Source organism: Leopardus geoffroyi, chromosome B1, assembly GCF_018350155.1.
Source record: "Leopardus geoffroyi isolate Oge1 chromosome B1, O.geoffroyi_Oge1_pat1.0, whole genome shotgun sequence".
In the NCBI taxonomy this organism is placed as follows: domain Eukaryota; kingdom Metazoa; phylum Chordata; class Mammalia; order Carnivora; family Felidae; genus Leopardus; species Leopardus geoffroyi.
Window position 1 is genome coordinate 40888740 of NC_059327.1, and position 25137 is coordinate 40913876.

The window sequence follows — 25137 nt, forward strand, 5'->3', positions numbered from 1 at the left end:
AGGAAGTCTCCAGAGCCCCTGACAGTGCACGGATCTGCAGCAGCTTGGACAGGAGTGGCTCCACCCCAGCAGCCCCCCATGTCCACCCCCCCGCCCCCATCTGCCTCGGCCTGCTGCCCAGAAGGGTCGAGCTGTAGGGCTCCTTCTTGCCCTATTTAAGCTGTGCTGAGTCTGCAGAGTCTCAGACAGAAGCTGCTCGGTTCCAGTCTAGTTACCACATCACTTACATAGCTCCCCTCGCGTCATCAGGCATCCTCTGTTGTCCTGATGCTCCTGTGCCTGCGGCCCCACCTCAGAGGCCCTGTCCTGTCCTGTACTATTTGTTACTCTTCAGAGCAATGAGCCAAAGGCTAACCCTCCCTTTGACGACCCCCTTGGGTACAAATGGGGCAAGTGAGAAGAGAGCTTCAGGTGAAAGGCAGGGGAGGGGTGGGCTGACCCCAGACCCAGGTGCAGGTCTGTTGAGAAGGTCTCCTTGTCAGTAAGAACCCCATGACACAAATAGTTCCCATTCTTTAACCAATAATTCGCTCACCCCGTTTCTTCCAGGGGAAGGCACCAACACCCGGACAGGGACAACGATGCTGGATGTGGTGGAAGAGGCCGGATCATGCCTCTTTCCCCACAGCCAACCCAGAAGGCATGCGTTCCAAAGCCCCTCATTAGGGCCTCCCAGCAGGCAAACAAACATCATTAATCTTGGCAAAGTGAGTGAAAGCACATTCACCTGTCCAAGCCAGAGAATTAATGTTGTGTCAATAGGAAATTAGTGTTTACCTCTGGCCTTTACCTCTTCCCTTTGCTACATAGAGCCCAGGGTGGACCAGCCCAAATGCAGGACCATAGTCAGAGGAAAGAAAAACAAAACCTTGAAACACAGGTGCCGGCCTGGGGCTGTGCTGGATGGGATGCCGGGTGACAGAAGAAGCCCAGCTGAGAGTGAGTTCTCAGGTGCAGGGAGAGCACAGGAGACATTCCCAGCCTCAGACAAGGTGAGTGGTGACAGCAGTGCTTTGGCGTCAGAGATTCTCACAGGACTGTGAACCTTACTGGACATGCTTCCCTCACCCTGCATGGACAAAGGCGGCCACAGGTGACTCCGTTTTCTCTCCCATACACTGGGCTATGATCTCTCACACCAGGCAGTCAGTGCATGTAGGTTGAAGGGTGCAATGTTATTGGTCAAGGAGCTGCTGTTTATTGAGCACCTACTAAGTGCCAGCTACTGTGTGTGGTGATTGACAGAGATTCTCTAAGAATCCTACAAAGAAGCTATTTTGCCTTTTTCTCAGATAAAAATGATACTGCAATGCAGAAAAATTCAATAGGCTAGCCTCAAGGTCACATGATACAGGGAAGGGGCGAGGCAGATTTGAACCTGGGTCTGACTCCAAAGCCAGCGTTTTCCCTAATAATGGTCACGCACACTTTCACACCAGCCACTGCACGTGAGGTCAAGTGTAAGGACAGGAAATCTCTGAGAAAGCCTTCTGGGTCACTCTGTGTTCCTCCTATCCCCCAGGAATGCCTCACTGCTGGGGGGTGGGTCAGGGAGAGGCCGGGCTGGGCCGGGCCAACTGGAGAGTGTGAGGGTGTGTGCGTGCCTGTGTGCCCCAGGAAAAGGAACCAAACAAGCCGATAAGATCTCTTGTTTCCAGAGCAAAGCACCAATTAAACACAAGGCAGATGTGAGCAAATAAAGCTGTGGCGTCCAGAGAGAAAATCAATACTAGATTATATGCCCTAGTCCAATCATATACCAATTAATACAGAGCGGGTGGGGCTGGGTGCTGGGGGAAGATAAGGCGGGGGGCCAGCATGCAGGGGCTGACTGTGCCTGCCCCCACCGTCCCCACAACTTGGGGCTCATGCCCCTTCCCTCCTCAGGTGGGGGCTGCCGGCCCTGATTCTAAAGGGCTGTGCCTGAGGTCTCTGGGGGGCAGCTCGTGTGAGCGGTGCAGCGTGGGGAAGTGGGGGAGGGTAAAATGAGATGCCCTTTAGTCTCGGCGACTCGGAAGGAAGGAAGAAGAGCATAGAGATGCTTCTGGAGGGTGGCACCCGCTGGGAAGGCACAGACAATTTGGAGCATGCAGACAGGCTGTCTGATGTTTGGTTTGCCACATAAAATAATAAGGCACTCACTTTTGGAAAGTGATAGAAAATCAAGCCAAAACGGGAAAACTGGAAACCAAATTTATATCCCTAAGAAATGATATTGAAGCTCCTGGTTATTCTGTCTGTGTTTTTATTTAATTCAGAAAGTACAGCCGAGAAGTTAATAAATGATTTTCAAGAGGGGTGATAAAAGATAAATGCCAAGGGTTTGCAGCACAGGACCAGGTGACTGTGGGGGTGGGGTTGTCTAGAACATTCCATGGAAAGACTTCACGTTCATCACCAGGGTGCCAGGGACAAGGCAGCATGACACACAGAGCCACCTGCCAATGGAGAGTTTACCAAGTTTAGCAGGCCCCCTGCCTCAGGGAGGTGGCTTTGGCAACATCGGAAGGACAAATCAAAGGTGCCGACATCCCAGGGCGAGGAAATCTGGCTGTGGGCGGGGTGCCTGGCTGCAAGGACAGTCACAGACCGTGAATTCCTGCCCTTGTGGGGGTCAAGACACATGGCTGCAGAGTAAGTGCGCCCTTCCACAAAAATTCCCAGTGCTCTTGGGGAAAGGAGACCCAATGTTGTGTGGGAAGCAGAAAGCAGAAGTGGAAGGAAAGGTGACAAATTAGTGTTGAAAAGGGCACCTGCTTCCGTTTCTCCTGTAGGAAGCCCCTCTGGCCAGCGTCCCTCCTGTTCCCTGAATACTCAGGGACGCAAGCCCCAGAGGCAAGGGTCCTTTGCAAGTGGGAGTTCTGTGGGCCAAGGACTGTTGCATGCCAAAGAAAAACGAAATTTGCTAGCCGAATATTTTTTAGACATTTTGCAAGATGCACGGCCTCCCTGACAATTTTTAATGTACTAACTGCCTGGTCCAGTGAGCTGATTAATTGGTGCTGGAGAGATCAATAAAAAACAGAAAATTAAAACAATTTTAAAGTGATTAAGTAGTTTAACACCTGTCTCCCGTCACGTCAGCGCAGGAAGAAAAATAAAGCAGGTGTCGAAGGGGCCTCCTGAAGCAAGAGAAAACAGCGCCTGCCTCGGAGAAATGACAAATCACAGCTGGCGGATCAATCTGAGTGCAGGCAGCCCTTCCCCAAGCCCACCTCGGCGGCAGGAACCAGAGACCCCCAGGAGGCTGGCACCTCCCCTGGTGGCTCCTTCAGAGCCACTTCTCAGCTAGGGAGGAACAAGTCTGTCCAGACCCTGAAAACAGGTCAGGAGGGAGTGAGGGGAGCAGAGGAACATCTTGGCCTAGAACTCTGGACGGGATGAGGTGAGAAGGCACCAGCTAACCTTCTCCTGACCTCCCTTCCAGCCAGTCAGAGCTGAGTCTGTGCTATGTGGAGGGGTTCAAAGGCAACGAAAATGCATTTGGAGAGCTGTGGGGTCAAGACAGGGAAACGCACAAAGCTCTCTAAGATTAGCTTCAGGGCTCCACCCCTACTCCCTCCAACCTCCACCTTCCCCTCGCCATATCTACAGGTGTGCAGATACCTGCTCTGATGGCTCAAATGTCCCTTGTAACTCCTCCGTGCCAGCCTCACTCTCTTTGCCCCCCTCAGCAGCCTCAATGGAAGCTGAGTCACTCCTATCCCATAGTTTACTGTATTTGACTCCGAATCACCAGAAATAAATTCACGGAGCTCAAGAAACCCTAAGATGGTTCTTCTCCAACTTCCCCACCAAAGTCCTAACAGCAGAGTGGAAAGAACGTGGACAGGAAAGTGAGGGGGAATTCACAAGTGGAGAGGTAAGCCCCCAAGCGAAACATTTCACAAGTCTCCTGTTTTACCTTGAAAGTGGACTTGAATTTTACACACCCAAAATGCAGAATATACTAAATGATACTCGTGTTCTAGCACACCACTACACCTCCCTGGAGGTTGGGCTCAAGCCTTAGGCTCAGGCTGTGAGCTCCTTGAGAGGGGAGCTAGACCAGCCTCCAGCACTTGGGGGCGGGATGGGCCACGCCCCTAAAAACCCACATTAGTCTCACCTGCTTGCTGGGACGGTCACACGTTTGTTTTCTGCTCTCTAGCTTCCTGTTCGCCTTCAAGGTTCCCTTGAAGCTTTCCCCACCAAGACCAGGATGGAAAAGGAACTCCAAGCAACAAGAGAAACCTTGCAGCACGTTCAAAACATTAAGTTTTAAACATGTTTAAGAGTGATCTAAACATTAAGTAACATAAAATGTTTAAGAACATCAAAGCCCTCAGCTGAACTTCTAGCAATTCCCACTTTGTAAGCCTCCCTATTAACACCTGTCACACTAAATAGGAATGGAAAAGGAGTCACAGCAGTTAGAGGCCAGGGTCAAGGAGTTCCAACTGTGAGTTTTGAAGTGTTTTACTAGCCAGGTTTTCCTCCTTTCCCCTACTTCCTTTTGGGCTGGGAGCTCTGCTTCTGTATTCAGTGTTTGGGCCTCTCTGTACACAACAATCCGTTTGGAGCCGTCTTAGTCTCGAAGAAAACTTGTCAAACGCTATACAGCAAATTTTATGCCAATGACAAGTCCACACAAAGAGATTTCCAGTTGCTTCGGCTATTGGCCTGCTTTTAAAAATCATCCATACAGCCAAGATCTCCACAAGATATAAACTATCTCTCGGCACTTCCTGCCACAAGATGTGACTCTGGAGACCGGGCCGGGGATGGAAGCGAACAGTCCCCACCATCCAACTCTTCTCACAGATCCCAGATGCCCGTTTGCCAAGGGTGCCCCCTCCGGGTGTGGCTCTCAGCCGGAAGGGCCGAGCGCAGGGCTGGCCTGCGACACCGCCCAGGCTCGGTGCTACCCACAATGCCAGTGAAGGGCCCAGCCCAGGTACCTCACTGCTCTCGGAAGCAAGCACAAAGTTCTTGACGCGGCGCCCTCGGGCCTGCGGCTGCTCCCTGTAGAGTAAGGATCAGACTGACGAAGATAAAGTTTCCCCGGGCCCAAGTTCCAAACTCGGCTGTTTTGTTTCTGTTAAAATGCAATTGTTTTTCTCTGGAGTGTGCGGTGACTGCTCGGCGTCAGGAAGATGTATGAAAACCTCCACTTCAATTCAGCATCCCTTTTCTCCCAGACAAACACGGTCGGATTTTAATAAATCAAAGAGCCACACTGTTTAATAAAAATTTATTGACTTACAAGTGATTATTTATCAAAAGACCATTAATAGCAGGTGCTGAAATGATGTGTTACTGGGTGGTGCTGGGGAGACTAATAGGAAATCAATGCAGCTGGCCGGCCAGAATGCATATGAGAAGCCCACCCCCCCATCGGCTAGCGCAATTTCACCGGCAAAATACACCAGACGCTACCCCTGGTGCAATGAAAAGTTCCCCCTTTTTATTTATCGTTTACAAATGAAATGATCAATACTTTTAATCTAGAGCAAAATTTATTAACTTTCCCATCGGAGAGAGACATATTGACTGGGGGGAGAGGGGGTGTTAGTGCAGTGGAAGATGGATAGCTGGATGGTCGTCTCTTAGCCTGTCCAAGAGCCAGTGTGCACGCAGCTGCCCTTCCAGCCCACAGGTCCCAGGCCACACGGGGCAAATGCAACTGGAGAAATCAAGTCTGACCACCGAAGAGGCACAGCGGGCAGGCGTGACCTGTGACACAGTGGACTCGCTCACATGTCACGGATGTGGGAAGCACCTGTCCCACCGACCACTGAGTTTCTGTGGTCAGTTTCGGGGAGGAACAGCAGGGTCTGCAGACCCAGAACACTTCTGCAGCACAGCAGGGTGAGATGCTGCTGTGAAGGGCTGGCACAGGATGGTGCCCGAGGACCGGTCACTGGGCTGGGCTGGGCTGGGCATTCAGGGCTCTGTGGAGCACTCCCTGCCGCCTCACAGCCAGCCTTTTTTAATCTCTGAAGCGCTGCAATAGGGAGGGGTGGGGAGCTGACACAGCGAAGAACCAAGTTCCGAAAAGTTGGTTCTATCGTCCACGAGGTTGCCATCCCAAACCGCCCCATCAAGCTGAGCTTGCTATCTCCGGCGTGGCTGGCAGCCTTCTCCTGAGCTTCCTCTGACAGGGGAATTTTACTTGCCTGTTTTGAAAACTCCTTCTCTAACTAGCCTGGCGAGGGGGCGGGGGGGGATCTCATATTTGAGTGAAAACAGCTGATCTCCACATTCAAACCTGCCCAGCCTCACTTCACCCGGACACCGGGGCCCCTCTGATGGAGTCAAGTTTCATCAGCCCTGATGTTCTGGAGAAATCAAGTGGATACAAACGGACATATTTCTGAATTAGATGGCTTTAGAACTTAGAGCTAAAGTTTGAGCCATGGGTTTAAAACTTACAGACACTTGAGGTGGGAAGAGCTTTGGAGGCCATCTAGCCCAAGCCCTTAATTGTGGATCAGGAACGCAAGAAAAAGAGAACGGCAAATGAGTAGCAGGTTAGGAAGTGGGATTAGAAGCTGGCCCGTGCTCACCCCACTAATTGATACCGTTAGTTTTATGCCAGGGTCATCCTCATTGTTGCTAGGATCCTGAGGGCAAGAGTATTCTGGACTTGACATTGCCTTACATGTTCTTCCTAGGTGGTATGAGGTTTTGCAACTCAAGACCCGGCCAGCCATCCCAGATGGAACTCCTTCCTGCCTTATGGATAATGTGGGGCCTGCAGGTCCCCAGTTAAAGAGGATGGTGTAGCCTGAGGACTCTCCATGCTTGTGACAAGCACTAAATAAAGTTTTAGAGAGTGCTTTTTTTGAGGTGTAATGCACATCTCTGCTCCTAGTAAAACAGTAGACTAATCCTAGCTTAGTTTCTGCTAGTATTTCTTTTACACAGCAGTGACTCTAACCCCAGCTTTTTAACACTCCGCCGTGCCATCAGCAAGATAGGCCTGTTTTCGTAGTTTCTTGTTTTCTCTCATTGTTTTCAGCACACCGATGAAAACCATGATGTAAACGTACTGAACAGCAGACAGCTTTTAAAAAAATAACTTTTAAAAAGGGAACTTGATCTTCAAGACCAATTTTAAAGATCATCCCAGATGGTTGTTAAACACTAAACACTATAAATATCGCCTCCTCTAAAGGCTGAAAACCACTGTTTACTCTTGGTAAAACAGTTCATAAGAGGCTGTTCCCTACAGTCAAAACAGTGTTTTTATTTGAGAGAAAAATAATCTTTCACTGGCTAGCGAGGTGAAAGGTAAGAGGAAAGGGGAGGCTAGGAAGGGAGATAAAGGAACAGGAAGTTAGGTAGGGCCAGAGTCAGACTAAGGGCAGAAAAGACAAAGTGCTATCACGTCAGTGGCTCAGGAGCAGGGCTGCCCTTCCACATCATCCCGTCACAGGCCAGAGGGTGGCCTCAGAGAGGCACCGCTTACCACAGCTGGTGCAAATCCTGAAAGGTGTCATGACCATGCTGGGGGGGCCAGGGGAGGGAGTGGGGATGGATGGATGGATGGATGGATGGATGGACGGGTGAATGCTGGGGATGAGGCAACTCTCTCTCTCGTTAGGTATGTGAAATTGGTAGACCCTAGAAGCCAGAACTGGTGAGGGTTGCTAGGCTTCAGACCTGCCCTCACAGTGACCGTGGGTGGATGCAGGGACCGCACGAGGCCTGCAGCTCTCCTCTGGCTGTGTGGGAGCCCACACGCAGCCAGAACCCACCTGGCCCCCTCACTAACCCTTCCAGAGCCTCCGTTCCTTCCTTGCCCCCATAGGTCCTTGTTGCTTTCCACCGTCCTTCCATCCAGACTGCCTGCCTCATCTGCTTTGTCCCCAACCCCAACAAACAGCGCCTCTTCATACGCCTCTAATCCCACTGCACCTATCCGCGCAGAAATCCACAGCTCATCTGTGTTGGAAATTCCAAGTTAACCAGACAGATATGCAAACATCCAACAGGAGCAGTAGCTCCTTCTGAATAATACTATTCCTCAGTCCAGAAGTCAGGTGGATTCCTTACAGTCTTGGGGTTATGGCCAAGTCAGAGACCTGTAACTGCTGTTAAGAGACATGTTACTTAGGGCTGCAGCCAGGGGAGACAGAGGGAAGGGAAAAACCCCTCGGATCATTGACCATCAGAGACAATTTTATTGACTCACAGAAACAAACCCAAAGCCCTCTGCAGCAGCTCTGAGCTCAGACCTTGTCCTGCCACGTTTCATGGACCTACACTTGTAACACTGAGCAACTTGTCCTTCAAAGTAGCACTTCAATCCCCACAACAACCCTGTGAGGTAGGTATCACCACCCTTCCCCTCCTGAGCCAGGTTACAGATGGGGAAACTGAGGCACGAGTTAACAGAGAGCAAGTCACATGGGAGTTCAGGGTCAGCACTGGAGCTGGAACACAAAATGACTCTTGGTTCCCACCACACGCTAGTCACCGATCACCTTGCTTCTCACCGTCCCCTCTGGTGACTGCCTGTGGCAGCAGCACAGGAATGAAACCTCGCTTTGCTGAGAGCCCCTGCAGACAACAGTTTTCTTTCCATCCAGTCTGCAGAGCTCCGGGGTAGGGGGTGATGTTCAGGCCAAAGCAGGCCGCACCGCCTCGGTGCTGTCTCCTTGCGCACGGGTGGACCCCTTCCCCAGCAGAGGCCCTGGCACGTGGCACCCGCAACAGACCGAACACGGGCCCACGGCCGATTCTTCCCGACCACTCAGTCCCACACGTGTGCAGGTGGAGAGGGGACTTTAATGGCATTCCTCCAATGGACTCAAGAAGACAAGAAGGGTGTCCCATCCCGGGCAGCGGCCCCCAGCGGCGTCCGCTTACGATGGCAAGCCCAGGGGTCCCCGGGGCGGTCCTGAAGAAGCTGGAGTCCTGGGCTCCAGGGCGGTCTGAGGAGCCCTGCAGGTGGCAAGGACGCAGCAGTGGGGGTGGCAGGGGGCGGTGGCAGCTCCAGCTGGCTCGCGGGTCAGGCCCGCGAGTGGTGGCTCCAGCCAGCGCGAGGCGCGGGCTCAGGACCGGCTCCTGTCCTCATGGTTCCCAACGATCATCTTGCTGTACAGCTTCTGCTGCTCCTCTTTGAACGTGTCCTTCACCTTCTCCCTCTTCAGACCACCATCCCTGATGGGAGAAAGGCTGGTGTAAGAGCAAAGGAGGCCTCCCGCCCACCCAGTCACAGCCAGCAGCAACACGCTGCTCCACACCCAAGAAGAACCTGTCAGAAACAAAAGTACCCCGTGGCTCTCTCCCTCCCGAGGTGCCGTCAGTAGTGAGGCTGCACGCCCCAACTCCACCATTTCTATTATAGCTCTCACTCTTGCCCTGGGGTCAGAACTCCCCACTCATGTTCAAGGCACTTTGTAATCACTTCAACCTACCAAGGAGTTTACAATTCTTTCTGCCAATTTGCCCTCACCTTACAAAGGATACAGGAGGTATTCTGGGATCATGGAACGTGAGCCAAGCTTTAAGAAATACTGAGACTATAATGAATCCACACATCTGATCTGTGGGATAAAATCTGTAAATTCAGACCCAGGGATTCTGCAAATTCATGCCAACAACAAACAAGGGGAGCTGCCACTCCTGACTTCTGTGTGTGAGGGACAGTGCTGCAAAGGAAACCAAGTCACTCTCAGGGTCCTGGGCTGACGACCCTGGCACCGCCCTCCAATATCTCCCAATCAATTCCCTATACTTGGATTTGCTTCTTCAAAGTCCCACTCCCATTCGTCACCCCAACTGCTCGCCTACACCCTAGAAGGAGCATCTCTCACCTTCAACAACTGACGGAAGCCCAAGTCCACCTTCAGGCTTTCCACTACAGCTTTTTTCCCCTTTGAGTTATGGAGGTGGCCGTGGCAGAGAAAGTCTGGACGGACCTTACGCTGATGCCCTTACCATCTGCTGCCCATGACAAGCCATGGCAAAGGCAGTCACGCTGGTCGTTCTTAGGCCCTGTGGACAGGGCATGCGGGCAGTGGCAAACACTCCAGCTCCAGCAGCCTGTCAGACCGGAGTTCAAAGTCTGGCTCCACTGCTTGCTCTGTGACTCTGAAAACGGTTACCTGACCTCTCTGAGTGTGGGTGTCCTGTTTGTAAGATGGGAGTAACAATGCTCATACTGCAGGCACCTGCTGTGAGGACGGAGTGAGCTCGGCACCCAGAGCAGCCTCAGCACAGCGTCTGACTGATGAGGAGTGTTCGATAAGGGAAGCAATTTTTAAAAGGCCATACCTGAGAGCCATGCCATCACCTAAGAATCCACATGTCAGTATCAAATTTGAATTTCTACATTCTTTCCCCGTAATGCCCACTTTAGTCAAATGCCCTATAGAACTCACCCTTGTGCTTAAAACAAAGGGTCCTAGGGCATGGAATGATTTCCCTGAACCAGCATTCCTCCCGATCACAGTCCTGTAATTTGGAGGCTAACTATCGCATATTCTGGCGTAAGGGTCCACAACTATGGCCCGTGGGCCGAATGCAGCCTGGTAACTGTCCTGATAAAGTCTTACTGGAACACAGGCATGCTCCATGGTTCACACAGTCTCTGATTGCCACCACACTACGATGGCACACTTAAGCTGTTACAACGGAGACCACATGATCCACAAAGTAAAAAATTTACTGACTCTACAGAGAAAGTTTGCCAACTGCTGCTCTAATAGGTAACAAGCCAAATACAATAAAGGAAACTTCTGTCTTTCCAAGGATAGTCCAGTTTTGCCAAATGTACAAGATCAGAGAGCCTAGTGCTTCTATGAAGTTTCCAGACCAGCATCAGGCCGGCCCTTCTGAAGGACCAGGGCTGCCTGGTATTCTGGTAGACTAACACAAACCCAGAAGGTACACAGAATCGACTGCTTCAGTCTAGTCATGCTAGGCTCTGTGTTCCCCAAAGTTAGGGCGGCATGGACTACTTCTGAGTTGACACCAGGAGAAAGGAGTCAAACTGTTCACTCTCCAAGGCTGACAAGCTGAATTCTCTACAACAGGGAGAAGGCGGATTCTTTGTAAATGGAGTCAGCAATTCAGCTTCTGCTTCAGAAATTCCCATCCTGCTACACTCAGCTGATAAAACCCGGCTCTGACTCACCAAAGCAGGTCCACGAGCCCTCCCTGCCTGGCAATGGCCGATTTCACCCTATTTGCAAACTGGACGGCATCTTCATCAGTCTGTGAGAAAGAATAAATGAGACCACTCAACACAGGCTGATGTCACACAGATAGAAGTGAAGACTTCTGCATGGTGTGGGGACCCACCTCTCTGGTCATGGGAGGCAGGTACCAAACACTGCAGACAATGGCCCAGCTGGTCATCATTCTCAGCAGGTACGTTACCATCCCATATTTGCTGCTGTTCCAGAAGGCATCACCAAACTGAGGGTCATACTGAAAAAGAGTGGAAAATTGGATGGTGAGAAGTCAGTAGTTCAAACGAGGTGGGTTGTCAACAGCAACTTTTGTGAATACATCACCTGGGGCAGTATCAGTACCAGAAAGCCACACTCAGACCCCTCCATGAACACTTCTGAAATGATTCTACACCTGGGCACTATGACCTTTAGCAACACGAACCCCCTGATTGACTCAGATTTTGCTGTGGATCATTAGGGAGGACTCCCTGAACCGCCTTACGCCAACAAACGTCCTCCTTCTCTTTGATCCATTTCAGGTTTTACTCATTCATGGGTGTATGTAGTTATTAACATGTTTAAGCAGATCCAAAACCAGAGAAGAGGATTAGACACTCCCATATCTCCACTCCCCAGATTCAACCATTACCGACATCCCACCATCCTTGCCCCCGCCATCCCGCACCCGCTCACAAACCCTATCTCCAACAATGGTGTCCTTCACTCCTCAATGCTTCTACATGTGCCTCACTCAAACAGAGATACCTTCTCACATCACTGCCAACTTTTTAAGATCATTTCTGGTGCTCCGGACCAAGGAGAAGACAATTACAAAGCTTACGCTATGCTTCTGTAATTATACCTCTAACAAAGCTAATGATCTGTTTAAGCGGGAGGCTCTGCTCTGATCACATCGCCAGCATTCTAGAGGGAACAGGGGTGCGATGGTTCACGAGGCCACCACACGCGTGCTGCCCTCCCTGCCAAGTGGCAGGCTCAACAGAGACTTTCTTTTGTCAATGACTCTAGTGGAGGCTAAGGCTGTACTCCAGTGGTATCTCGTGGGAAAAGTGGCTGACACCATGACCCACAGTCTCACCAACAGAAGAAGAATTTAAGCAGCAGGTAAGCAGGGTTGGGAGAGCTGTGCAAGCTATCGAAGCAGCAGCAAAAGGAACAGTCTTTGAAGACAACGACCGAACCGAGTGTCCTGCAACTGCCAGCACGTGTCTGAAGGGCTCTCACAGACATGACACCAGACTGTAATTATAGTGCAAAGACGGGGTCCAGAATGGGGAAAATTAGAAAGAGGCAGAATCTCAAGAGTTCTCCCACAGGACCTAGCTGCCACTGTGTCAGAAATGCCCTTTCTCTGCAGAAGCTCGAGAAGGAACACCAGCAGGGACGCTGTGGAGACTAAGGCACTTGACAGGCTGGGGCAGGATTTGGACTACACAATCTTTTGTAAGGCTCTCCAAGCCACTTTATGATTCTCAGAACAGAAATTGGATAATTATGCCTAGTTGTGGACCTGACTACAGGAAGGAAGACATTTAGATTAAATTACAGACTCAACTAAGAAATTCAAATTTATAGAAAGCTTTGTGAGTTTATAGTATAATAGCAAAGGGAAATAAAGGAGAAGAACGAGTTTTAAATAGAAGCTAATGTTGAAAAACTGCACAGAGAAACGAAACTGTTCAAGCATAATTTTTGCCTCCATTTGAAACTGGCATCCCTTTGTATGGCCATCCCTGATCTATTACTTATGGCTTGCAATTTATAAACAGAAAGAGTTACAAACCCCTGTTAGAATCTCTCTGCAGCACTATCACCAACAGCCAAATTAAGGAAAGAGCCCAAATGTCCTTCGACAGATAAATGGATGAAGAAGATGTGGTGTATACATATAATGGGGTACTCCTTGCAATCAAAAAGAATGAAATCTTGCTAACCTGCAACATTGTGGATGGAATTAGAGGGTATTATTCTAAGCAAAATAAGTCAGAGAAAAGACAAATAGCATATGGTTTCATTCATATTTGGAATTGAAGAAACACACCAGATGAACACAGGGAAGGGAAGGAAAAATAAGATAAAAACAGAGAGGGAGGAAAAATAAGAGACTCTTAAATACAGAGAACAAACTGAGGGTTGCTGGCGGGGTGGTGGTGGGGGATGGGCTAAAGAGCTGATGGGCATTAAGGAGGGCACTTGTTGGGATGAGCACTGGGTGTTACATGGAAGTGATGAGTCACTGGGTTCTACTCCTGAAACCAATACTACACTGTATATTAACTAACTTGAATATAAATAAGTTTTTAAAAAAAGAAAAAAAGAGAAGCTAATGTTTATGTTTTGAAGAAAGTGGTGTTACATTTTATAAGCACTGTATGGATATAATAGTTGATGTTATGTGTGCCAGCACTTTGTTTAGAGTTGATTTTCTGTTCCATGCTGGGCAGACACCGTTGAGAGAAAAACAAAGCAAAAACTCAAAATAGTAATAAATTTCTCAAAGTCAAATAATGGTTTAATTTTGGTGCAAATGTAGTAAGAGCCTTGAAATTGCTAAGATTGTCCAAATTTGATTACCAATGAAGGCTTTATAACAACTAGCAAAGTTTTAGAGCAAAAGGTTTTTTTTTTCTGTTTTTTGTTTTCTTAGAGAGAGGAAGAAAGCTTGAGCTGGAGAGGGGCAGAGGAAGAGAGAATCTTAAACAGGCTCTACGCTCAGTGGGGAGCCCAACACGGGGGATCCATCCCACAAACCTGAGTTCATGACCTAAGCCAAAATCAAGTCGGATGCTCAAAGGACTCAGGCACCCCAAGCAGAAGTTTTTAATCATAAGTGTTTGTTAATAAATTTGGGGAGGGAATGAAATTATATGTAAAATTTACATGCCTTTTGGGGCACCTGAGTGGCCCAGTCGGTTAAGTGTCCGACTTCAGCTTGGGTCATGATCTTGCAGTTCGTGGGTTCGAGCCCTACACTGGGCTCGCTGCTGTCTGCACAGAGCCCGCTTTGGATCCTCTGTCCCCCTCTCTCTGCCCCTACCCCATTTGTGCTCTCTCAAAAAATAAACGTTAAAAAAAAAATTTTTTTTTTTAATTTACATGCCTTTTTCTTTGGAGAAGAGCCATAACTGCCCAAAGGGTCCAGGTACCCAAACTTGTTAAGAACCACTGCTCCACAGCAGGGTTCCCAAACCAGCGCATCAGCAGCACCCAGAATGGGTTAGAAATGCAAGTTCAGAAACACCCAGCAATCTGCATTTTCCCAGTCCTCCCAGGTGATGTTGACGCAGCTGTAAAGAACCGACGTTCTGGAGTGAGCAGGGACAGTGAGGAAGGGCCTCCTCTAGGAATTTGTTTCTTACGAGCATGTACAGAGCAGCCCAGGATCCCTAGTACATTCAAATGCAGGATGGCATGCAAATGACACAAACACCGCTCCCCAGGTTCTTCCCCATAGCAGACACAGCTAATGGACTGTTTTCTTTCTTGAGTTCCCAGAGACAGCACCCTCAACAGGTGGCTTACGCAGCCCTGACCCATGGATCAGTTAGTTAGTTACCCTACAGCCACTGTTCATGTGCCATTCCTGCACTGGAGCTCTGCCTCCCTAGTCAAGGGGAGGGCTGGTGAGTGTTCGCTTACCCAGGAGAAACCCCTCTTCCTCAACTGCGCGAGCTGTGCTGGCAAAGTGACAGTGATTCTTTCAAAAGAATGCTCTGCACACAACAAGCAGACCCTTGCAAAAGTATAGAGACTAAATTCTAAGTATAACTGACACAGATTTACTCACTGTTTCACCCTGATCTCAGATTTCAACGTCAATACTTTAATCATACTGACAACAGCCTGTGGTGTTTAGAAACCATAGTATTCTTTTAGAAATAGTACAATGTAAGTATTTATGAAATCAGATGGACGTGATGGGGGGGCAGGAAGGAGAAAAAAGAGAAACTGACTGAATTCTATCCTCCCAGGTAAGTCTGAGCAGTTAGAGGTACAAGCACCCGCAAGGTTGGGGGAGCAGCCTAGACGAGCTCTTCGGGTGCATTTCATTTTCATAAGCTGTTCCTGGTACAGAAAATGACACCACAGCCCAAGCTGTGGAGCTGTCTCTTCCTTCAGTGTTAAGAACACATCTGTAGCCATCCGTGCTGGCCTCTCCACCAACTGTACAAATCCAGCCGGGCCACACCCTCAACTCCCTGCGGCAAGCCTCCTCTTCGAGTGGAGTACCTTGCATTCTGGGTAGGTTTAGGAAGAAAGATGTGATAAGTGGGGGGGGGGGGGGGGGGGGGAGGGGTGGCGACAAGCAAAGCTTGTGAAGGGTCCCCCACCTCCTGAATCTGGTGGTGGCAGCGAGGTGTGGGCTCCAATTGGCTGTTCCTCATTCAGCCCCTCCCCTGCCCCTTCTAATGGGCTGGAGACTGTGAACAATTCCACGGTCTCCTCCTCCAGCACACTCTACCCACACTAGCCAAGCCCAAGCTGCTCCACTGGAGGATCAACCCACGAACCAGTGACACCAGCTTCTTCCTCCCCTTTCTCTTGCTGTGTCCCATTCATGGCATCTGCGGTAACAACCACATGTCCCCTCAGAGGTCTTGCTTGTACCTTGATAGCAACAGGGTAAACTGTGGCTCCAATCTCAAAACTTCCTTTTTTGAACATCATCACTGATGTATTATTGATGCAGGTTCCTAAAATGCAGAAGAGAGTAAAATGCTATTTCTTTTGGTCCTTTACCTCAGAGACTAGGAGTTTAAGGACTAAATACAATAATAAAACCTCTTCTAATGGCTTTTCAAACAGGATAAATCTGTCATCTCCATAGCTTATGGATGAACACCTAAAAGGGATAAGCAAGACACTGTACTGTTTCTTACTCTAGTACAAGATCATTTTCCCAATTAACACACCCAGATTAGATAAAAGGCCAGAGCCACTCAGTGGACTTGGGAGGTCTCAGTAAGAATCTACATGAAGCTGAGATCCCACTGACAATACTATAGAGGGGATTCCTGCATTGGGAAAGGTCACACTATGGCCCTCAGTCCAAATTCTGAACTTTCCTGAGTGTTCAGTCCCACAACAAATTTTGAGGGGAACCGAACATTATTCAGTGAAAACAGAGAACCCCTGCAAGGGTTGGGGGACTTGGTCTGGGGTGACAGCAGAGTCATCATCCTGCATGGCCTTCCCACCCTCCCCACCCAGAAACTCTTTGCAGTGATCGACCCCTTCTTACCCTCTGGGAAGATGAGGATGGGTAGCTTGCTTTTATCCTGCACATGCTCAGTCAGTCTTTAGAAGAGACAAATAGAACAAAGGTTCAGACAGCCTTATGTCCATCATCACCAAATGCACTTATAAAACAACCTATGCAGATGTCACAGGGGATGTCGTATATGAGTTAACAAATACGACTATCTTTTACAGACCCACAGTCTAAATTGTATAAAGACAAAACTTATGAAGATACAGAAAATCAGATGACTACTATTTAACTCCTACAACTATTGAATGCAGTATGAATGCAGATGAATTAACATCTATGTAGAGGACACTGCTCAAACTTGGGGCTACTAAAAGAACGTGCCTGCCACAGGGCCTTGAGGACAGCACCCTCAATAAACACCTGTTACTGGACTTCTGGACTTCCTAACAGCCATGCTGGGTTGGACCTACAGTCCACCTGGCTTTACACCATCCCTGAGAGATGTGGTAAAGGGAGTCCAATGGCAGGTCCATTTGCCCTGTGGAATACCGCCTCACCTGAGTCTTGCTGCTCTCCATTCCCTGCAAAGCTCTCACCATTGCTTACACCACATCTACCTTTCTTTCAAACTTGAAAACAGAGAAGCACTTGGTTCCATTGCCTTAAGTTGGTTTTTACTTGTGATAATGAATTCACCTTAAGATTTCAGATAGCGTTAAAAGTTCATATGTTTAGGGGCACCTGGGTGGCTCAGTCGGTTAAGTGTCTGACTTCCGCTCAGGTCATGATCTTATAGTTGGTGGGTTGGAACCCCGCATTGGGCTCTGAGCTGTCAGCACAGAGCCTGCTTTGGATTCTGTGTTTCCCTCTTTCTCTGCCCTTCCCTTTCTCATGCTCTCTGTCTCTCAAAAAATGAATAAACATTAAAAAAAATTTTTTTTAAAGTTCATACGTTTATCACATGGAATAAAAAAGGTTAATTAATAGACGTTACTAACTTGACAAATGATACTAGGCTTTCTATACTTTTTATATTCCGTTTTTTAGGGAAAAAAATGTTTTACTATGAAAGCAGTCTAAGCTCAGTGTAGAAGACACTGTAATTCCACTGTGGAGGGATAACTACCCCTAAAATGCATACATTCTAACTGGTCTCACGGAGCAATGGCATTTCATTGATTTACCTTTTAGCCACCAGGTGGCGATCTTTCACTTCAGAACGCTCGAACCAGACGTGCGGGCAGGCCTTCACCATGGCTCTCTGAATCACACCCATGAGTCCCCCGTGCACTTGACCCACCTAACCTCACACAAAGGAATAACTGGGAGTGAAACCATCCTCACACAAATCCCCCACTCTGTGGAGAAAGCCCCAGATCCCAAAAGGAAAGTACCGCAACCTCTCACCCTCTAATATTTTATTGATCAACACGTTTCTCACTATAAAAACACCATTGTTAGACTCCCTGAATCTTACATTCGCCTTTTAATCAGCCAAAGCAAAAATATGTAATTGAAAACACAGCTGAAAGCCCTAAAAAGAACTAATGGAGCTGAGCAATACCTTGTGTAAAAATGCTTTCCCTGGGCAGATTGTCCAATGCCCTTGAACCCAGTCCTTTCAAATCCTTCCCTGTCCTTCACCCCTTTCCGTGGTCTACCTAAACATCCAAAGTCTAATCTCCAACCGCACTCAGTTACTCTGCTCAGAATACTTCCTATCAAAGTACCGAGGAGTTCTCAAAGCAATAGAAACAAAGGCTACAATCTATGTTGGGGCCCACATGTAAAAACATGGCTCCATGTTTACACCCTTAGGTAAGAGCTCTATGAAGGGACCAGAAGCGTTCTAGCCCTGAGCATTCTGAAGTTCTTACCTGCCCAAGAAAGCAACAGAAGAAGGTCTTACCATGGCATAGTAGCCATCACTGGCCAAAATGATGACATCAATGGGAGAGGTGTGATTGGCCACGCAGATGCCACCGTTTCGAGGCCTGTTTTCCCTGTGTTTAAAACATATGCAAAGCAACAAAAATTCATGGGAAACCATTCATGTGGAGCCTGCTGCCCCCTCCTCACCAGCTCCATCAGCTCTGAGAGCTCAGAAGAGCCCCCCGCGGGCCGGCTGCAGGTAGGTTGTGTTTTGCCAGTGCCATTTCCCTCCACATCATACCAAGTGACCTCACCTGTCATGGTAGGTAATGATGGCTGTCAGGGCTCGCACACAGATCCGGTAACACATTAAGTGAACATGTTTACTCAGGAACTCCTTAAACCTGATACAACAGGACAAAGATTTTTGTTTTTATTTTACGCACGGGAAGGCAGGAAAGTTACTGACTCTAACAATGTAATTATCACTGCCTACAGTCCTTTATGACTGTTAAGTATTTTTATAAATATTGGTGGATATGATAAAACTATAATGTAATAGTGTCTTTATGCCTGCATATGAGGACACAAAGAAATGAGGAGAATTGCTTAAATTCACCTAAGTTAATGGGTTTAGAATTTATAGCTCTCAAATGTCCACCACAGGTGAGTCTCCTCAATTCTCTTCCTTCCCAGCCAACACCTAGAGGCAGGGCAAACGACAGAGGGTCTGACCTCACCAGCCCAGGGAAGAAGAGAGCCAGCTCTCGAACTTTCAGATGAAACAAATTTCTCTTCAAAAAAAAAAAACAACACGAAAAAGCCCTACCTATATTTCTTATCCTCTTACCAATTTATCAACACAGCAGAATGCTCAAAAGTAAACAATGTGCTATAAAATCTGCTGGCACTGAACTCCACGGCTGTGAGGTTCCTCCCTTCAACACTCTTCCCAGAGTGTGTCAGAGGGCAAAAGAACAGTCACAGATCAAGACTGGTGAAAAAAAACAAAAAAAACCCACAACCTTCATGCTGATGCCACTGTTATCACTGGCTTATCTTATCTATCAAAGATGCTGTGGATGTGGCTGTCCCCAAAGGAGTGGCCTGGCTGGAGCCACCATTTGTGGACATGGACTCACCTCCCGTTTGGCAGGTATCCCACCACGGTTGTGCCTACCACCAGAAGGCTAATCCCAGTGAAAGCAAGAGCTATCCTGTAAAGAAGAAGACCCATGAGAACACAGCACACAAATCCTTGCACTAAGGACAGAATCAAGAATGTGAAAATGAAAGTGGGCATCACAAAACCACCCCCAAGACCTGATCACCCAGGACCCATCTAGATAAGAGCTCCATCTAGAAAAGTGAGCAGGCCTATCATCACCAGAGAGCATCTGAATTCCAAGCTGCCAGTGAACTGTGGATTTGGCTCTCAGCTGACACGACCTCCTCCCTCAGGCATCAGGCTGCCAGAACGACGACGGAAAAGCCTACTGTTGGCTGCTGTGCCCTCAGGACCTGCTGTCCTGCTGTCTTTACCCTTCCCTTTGGCTCTGCACCCTGGCAGAAGCACAGCTTCTCTGTAGAGCAACAGGAAGTAGAGCCCGAAGGTACCAGGAGCCAGCAAGGCGTACTCAGAATAGTACACGGTACAGAAAAACGGAGAGATCAATGTTGCCTCTGTATTAGAGAGGCATGCTTATAGGAAAGAATTGGCCGTGCCCAGGGAACAGTAATCACAGTACACCACGTTCCCTGGCCCTGTGTTTAGGCCACGTAGGCGAGCAGTTTGATTTTAAGAAACCCAACTATTTCTGACTGATATGCAGAGAATCCAAGGGCCTCTAAAGGATAATCACCAGTGTACCCTTCCAAGGGTCGGACGGACCGGCCAGTGACAGAATCATACCATGATCCTTTCTAAAACGGGAAAGCAAAGCAGGGCGACCCAGGTAGGTCAGTCACGCCTCGGGCTTAGAGGCAGCGGCTCAGGCCTTTTGTCCCCATGAGGCCTGCCCTCACCTGAGTGGCAGAAGGAAGCAATATCGAATCAGCACTCCTAATCCCCATAAGACCGTGAGCCGAAGGCTGATGTACTGGAAGTTATAGTTGGTTCTGCTCAGCAGGTTCCAGGACTCCAATTCCTCTGCTGAGAATCTCTTTGTCACCTCATCATCCATAATGGTCTCCATTCCTTTCCGGCAAAAGTAGAAGATGTCAGAGAGCTCAAACTCTAGAGTATTATCCAGAGCCTTACTACTACCACTTCGGCGGATTTCTTTGATCTCTTCTTCTAGCGAAGTGGGATCTTTTGCAATGATTCCTGCAAAAGAGAACACCCCTGTCAAGCAGCATGTTGGGAGGGAGCACGTTAAAAACATTCAGAGTCCACATCCTCCCTCTGATACAGTGAAGAGTATGTGTGGAATTACAAGCACTCAGGAACATAGACGGTTTGGGATAAGGAGTGAGAGCCAGGCTTACCATTCGTATAGGGCTTGTAAAGTTGGTGGTTCTTTTCCTTGGCGCCTCTCTCCATTCTCAAGGTGGCCCACTGTGGGGGGAAATGGCAACACAAGGAATGAGACCCTTCTTCACACAGTGAATGCCGCCATTTCCATCCCGGAAAGTCCCCATCCTGGTCACCTGAGATGGGACTGTGGCACCCGCTCTATAAGGAAAGTCAAAGCCTTCTCCTTCTAGAGCAGGCCCCTCCTTGATAACAAGGAGACAAAAGTTAAGTTATCTATAGCAAAAGCCTGAGGACACCTGGGTCTGTTTCTCAGGCCTAGGTTCTCTCTGAATCTTTGTCTCCAGGATACTGAAAGAATTCACCAACTGCTGGTACACAGACCTCTTGCATTTCCTCGTCACTGCCAAACAGCAGCTATTCACAAACAGCAAAATCAAGCATCCTTTAAGCGACGGCCTACCACCTGATGCTACCTACCTCCCAAATTATTCCAAAAGCCACAGTTTTAGTTTTTGAATATTAAAAAAATCTGTATGTCTAGACTGTCCATCCACCTCTAAGTAGCCTTTTAATAGAAGGACCCCAAGACCTGACATAGAAGGGCCTGAGAGTGGTTTAGTATTAAACAAAATCACACAAAAACACTATTTGGAGGGGTGCTTGGGTGGCTCAGTCAGTTAAGTGACCGACTCTTGATTTCGGCTCGAGTCATGATGTGAGTTCGAGCCCCATGTCGGGCCCCCTGTTAACAGTGTGGAGCCTGCTTGGGATTCTCTCTCTCTCCTCTCTCTCTCTCTCTCTCTCAAAATAAATAAATATACATTAAAAACAACAACAAAAACAACACTGCTTGGAGGTTTAAAGAAAATCTAGTTTGACACCTCTGCTAAGTCCTTTAATCACCTCACTCCAACACTCTTTTCCATCTACAAAATAGGACTGATAGGATGTCAACCTCCTGCTTCATGGGGTCACTGAGATCAGATGAGATCAGGTATATGACAGAGGTTGGGAAACTGCAGACCACCCTAACTGTCCTCATTGCTACTGAAATAATAGCGGATCCCAGAAACGATCTAGAAAAGAAGCCTCTTCCTAGAGCCTCCCTTCTTTAACATCCATCTAGCCAAAGTAAGCGAGCCAGGGTCTCTCCTGCCACCCTCATAACGAGAAGTGGCAACAAGCTCACTCTCCCTGCCTGGAATGTTAGTGCTACACAGAAAGCTATGCCCATGACCAAAGAAATAGAACAGATATTTTAAAAGGTGTCTTTTCAAACTTCAGTTTCCTCAGTTACGCAAGCTATCGTTCTGTGACACAGCAAAACCCACACGGCCTACAGCGCCTGGTGCGGACTCTGCTGGCAGAGCCACGCGTAGTAGGAAGGCTGTGCCGCACGGTCTAGCAGAGCCAAAGGCAGGACACGAGTTTCTTCGGTGATCTGACCTCATGTGGAAACTTCTTAAACAGACAGCTTAGAGTCACCCACTCAAAGAGGGGTCTAAGGCAAGAAAACCCACATTACCCATTTTCTATACATCAGGTATTTAATTAGCACTGATGTTTTCTGGCTCTACGTATGGATGATCTTTTCTAGAAGAAAATGTAAATGAAGCTCCTAAAATGGAGGAAGGTGGATTCCACCTGTGAAGTCCATCTAGGGAGGAGGCGAATAGGGGCAAGAGAGCTTAGAACAAGCCTGACATGTACAGACACAGGTTGCTCAACCAGAATTTAGGCTTTTCCATTTTGGTCAAGACTGCATGAGTACAGCAAACATAGAATCAGAAAAACTTGGTTCTATAGGACAACTTTGGTATTTAGACAAGGTTGCAACAGGCAGGTAATATACGACATCAAGCCTCTTGAGCACTAGAATTGAAGTCTGTGAGGACTGCTTCACTATGCAAAATTCAAGATTTCTGTGGTGTTTTAATGGGAAAGGTACAGGTCAAATGAGACTCTATGTCTCCCAGCTCTATCACAGAGCTGTCCTAAATATCGCCTTGCCCTCCTGCTTTGTACCTGTAGCTTTGCTTTGTCACACTTTAGGTACATTACAAAATGCTTCTGGGTTTAGAAGGGAACTGTGCAGTCACAAGAGTAGGAGGAAGGAGGGCAGGGCTAGAGGAACCTGGTTGTCGGCAGCGAAAAGCCTGTCATGGAGTGGGCCAATCCGTGAACTGGACTGCGTCAGCCTGGTGCAGAAGACTGAATGTAAGGGGTGACGCACAGGAGCAATGTCTGACAACCACACATCTGGCTTCTATGAGCTGTCACCTTATTAAAGAAGTACAGTGTTCAGAGACCCAGAATAAAACGGAGAATCCTAGGTTCAGAGTTCATTCCTATGAACCTCCTCTCCTTCCCCTGATGTGAGATGCCATCTACCGCGCTACTCAGTATCAGATTACCAAATCATTCCCTTCTCAGCTTCTCCCAGAGAAGAGACCATGTGAGGGCATTAACAATGCCACACGCTCAGGTAACATTAAACCCAAGGCAGACCTTGGCAGGTGAGGTGCAGGCCCAGTCCCTAAAAAGGCAGACGGTTCATGGTGCATTTTTGCTAGTTGCTCCTTCTACCGAATGCTACAATTTAGGAATTAATCACAAGTAACGTCTAATAGTCTTAGCAACACTAATCTCAGCAGTCAGCCCCCACTGCATTTTTCCACATATATATCCAAAGAATGAGGCCCTTAGAAAAACCAGGCTCCCATCATCCAGCACCTTTATTCTCCTGCAAACACTACCTCTTTTAATGTCTCTTTTCTTTCCCTGCTTCAGCTGTAACCTCCAAGTAGCTACTAGCAAATCTGCAAACCTTTACTTCACAGAAGTGCCAACCTCTATTCCTAATCGTCTGCTGGTCACCTCCACGTTCAAGTCCAGCTGGCTCTTAACAGCATGTGGCGAACTCAAAACAGCATACCTCCTCCCAACCCCAAAAGTGCTCCCCTCCCTGTGGCCCCAGGATCACTATCTCTCTGGTCATGCAAGCTTTCAAGCTTCCCATCTGTCACCAAGTCATAGCAATCCTCCCCTGAAATGGCACCCTTCCACAGCTGCCTCTTGTGTGATGTCATCACCTTTGTCCCTAGCCTATTCTCTTGCCTGTATTAATGCAAAGGCGATTCAATTGCTCTTTCCTCCCTTCATGCCACCCAAACACATGCTGCCAGTCTGATCATGTCACTTCCTTGCTCAAAAACCTTCAATCGTTCTCCAATAGATAAAGAAACACTTAGTTTTGGGGTGCCTGGCTGGCTCAGTCGGTTAAGCAACCGACTTCAGCTCAGATCATGATGTCACAGTTCGTGGGCTTGAGCCCTGCATCGGGCTCTATGCTGACAGCTCAGAGCCTGGAGCCTACTTCCAATTCTGGGTTTCCCTCTCTGCCCTTCCCCGCTCACGCTCTCTCTCTCTCTCTCTCTAATAAACACTGGAAAAAAAAAAAAAAGAAAGAAACACTTGGTTTTATAATCCACCTCACTGCCTCTGTGCATCCTATGTTTTTACTCCACTAAACTATGTACTGTCTGCACTTCTAGAATGCTTTTGCCTTTTTAAGATCCAGTTCAAATGCCAACCCTTATACAAAATATTAGTTAATTCCTGTGGAGTTCATCTCTGCCTGTGTATTTTAATTGGCATCTAATTGTAAATTGGTTCTGTATGCATATACTTGTCTTTCGTAGACTATGAACACCTTGAGGGACGGGAGCCAGAACCTACCCATGTTCTCACTCCAGCAGAGTCTGACAGAGGAGAGGGCCCCGCACGTAGTAGGCAGTCAATAAGGGCTGTATTTAATTAATCAACTCCCAGGATTTCTCTTCATCAAGGTCTCCACATGAAAAGATGAGGGATAAAACCTAAAACTACTTCCCATCATCTTCCCCACCACAGTCACCTTCTCACCTCGTTCAGCTCATCCTTTCAGCCACTCAGGGTTATGTTACAATCACCCTTCTCACTGGGGTTGGGAGGGCAGACCTGACTGACACGACCTCGTTCACTATAGGCACATAAGGACCTGTTACTACTTCTGCTCTGTAGATGAGGAAGCACGTGGGAAAGCCTGATGACTGAAGTCAAGTTGCAGAGCTCGTGAGAAGAGCGCTGAATTTCAAGCTAAGGGCCACTGGACTGGAAAGCTCATGCCCATCCCACTACAATCCCACTGTACAGCCTCTTGGGTTTCCTCACAACCACCACTTGTTTTCTAGCACTCTCTGTCAGCCACTTTGGCTTTGGACTTCAATGTTAGATTACAACAGTCTCTGACCTGACCTGATAAATCTCTAGCCTATGAGGGAAAATAACTCCAGTCATTTCTTTCCATCTATTTCTATCCTTTCTACTTTATCCTTTCCCAAATCATC

General features: G+C 48.2%; 1 protein-coding gene across 4 annotated transcripts in view; it reads right to left on the bottom strand.

Annotated features, from left to right (window-relative positions):
- Positions 1 to 8148: 8148 nt before the first annotated feature.
- The window catches only part of GPAT4 (glycerol-3-phosphate acyltransferase 4), a 39821-nt gene continuing 22832 nt past the window's right edge, over positions 8149 to 25137 (bottom strand). For 3 of the 4 annotated variants that reach the window (XM_045459528.1, XM_045459536.1, XM_045459546.1), the window contains exons 3-13: positions 20761 to 20830; positions 20299 to 20599; positions 19416 to 19490; positions 18588 to 18677; positions 18311 to 18404; positions 17586 to 17701; positions 16432 to 16487; positions 15798 to 15883; positions 11296 to 11424; positions 11129 to 11208; positions 8149 to 9150 (exon numbers count right to left, since the gene is read on the bottom strand). In XM_045459528.1, the coding sequence (XP_045315484.1) occupies positions 9042 to 9150; positions 11129 to 11208; positions 11296 to 11424; positions 15798 to 15883; positions 16432 to 16487; positions 17586 to 17701; positions 18311 to 18404; positions 18588 to 18677; positions 19416 to 19490; positions 20299 to 20599; positions 20761 to 20830 (1206 nt within the window). In that variant the 3' untranslated portion in view covers positions 8149 to 9041. The remainder of the gene's footprint in view (positions 9151 to 11128; positions 11209 to 11295; positions 11425 to 15797; positions 15884 to 16431; positions 16488 to 17585; positions 17702 to 18310; positions 18405 to 18587; positions 18678 to 19415; positions 19491 to 20298; positions 20600 to 20760; positions 20831 to 25137) is intronic. The other variant, XM_045459556.1, reaches the window with a different exon arrangement.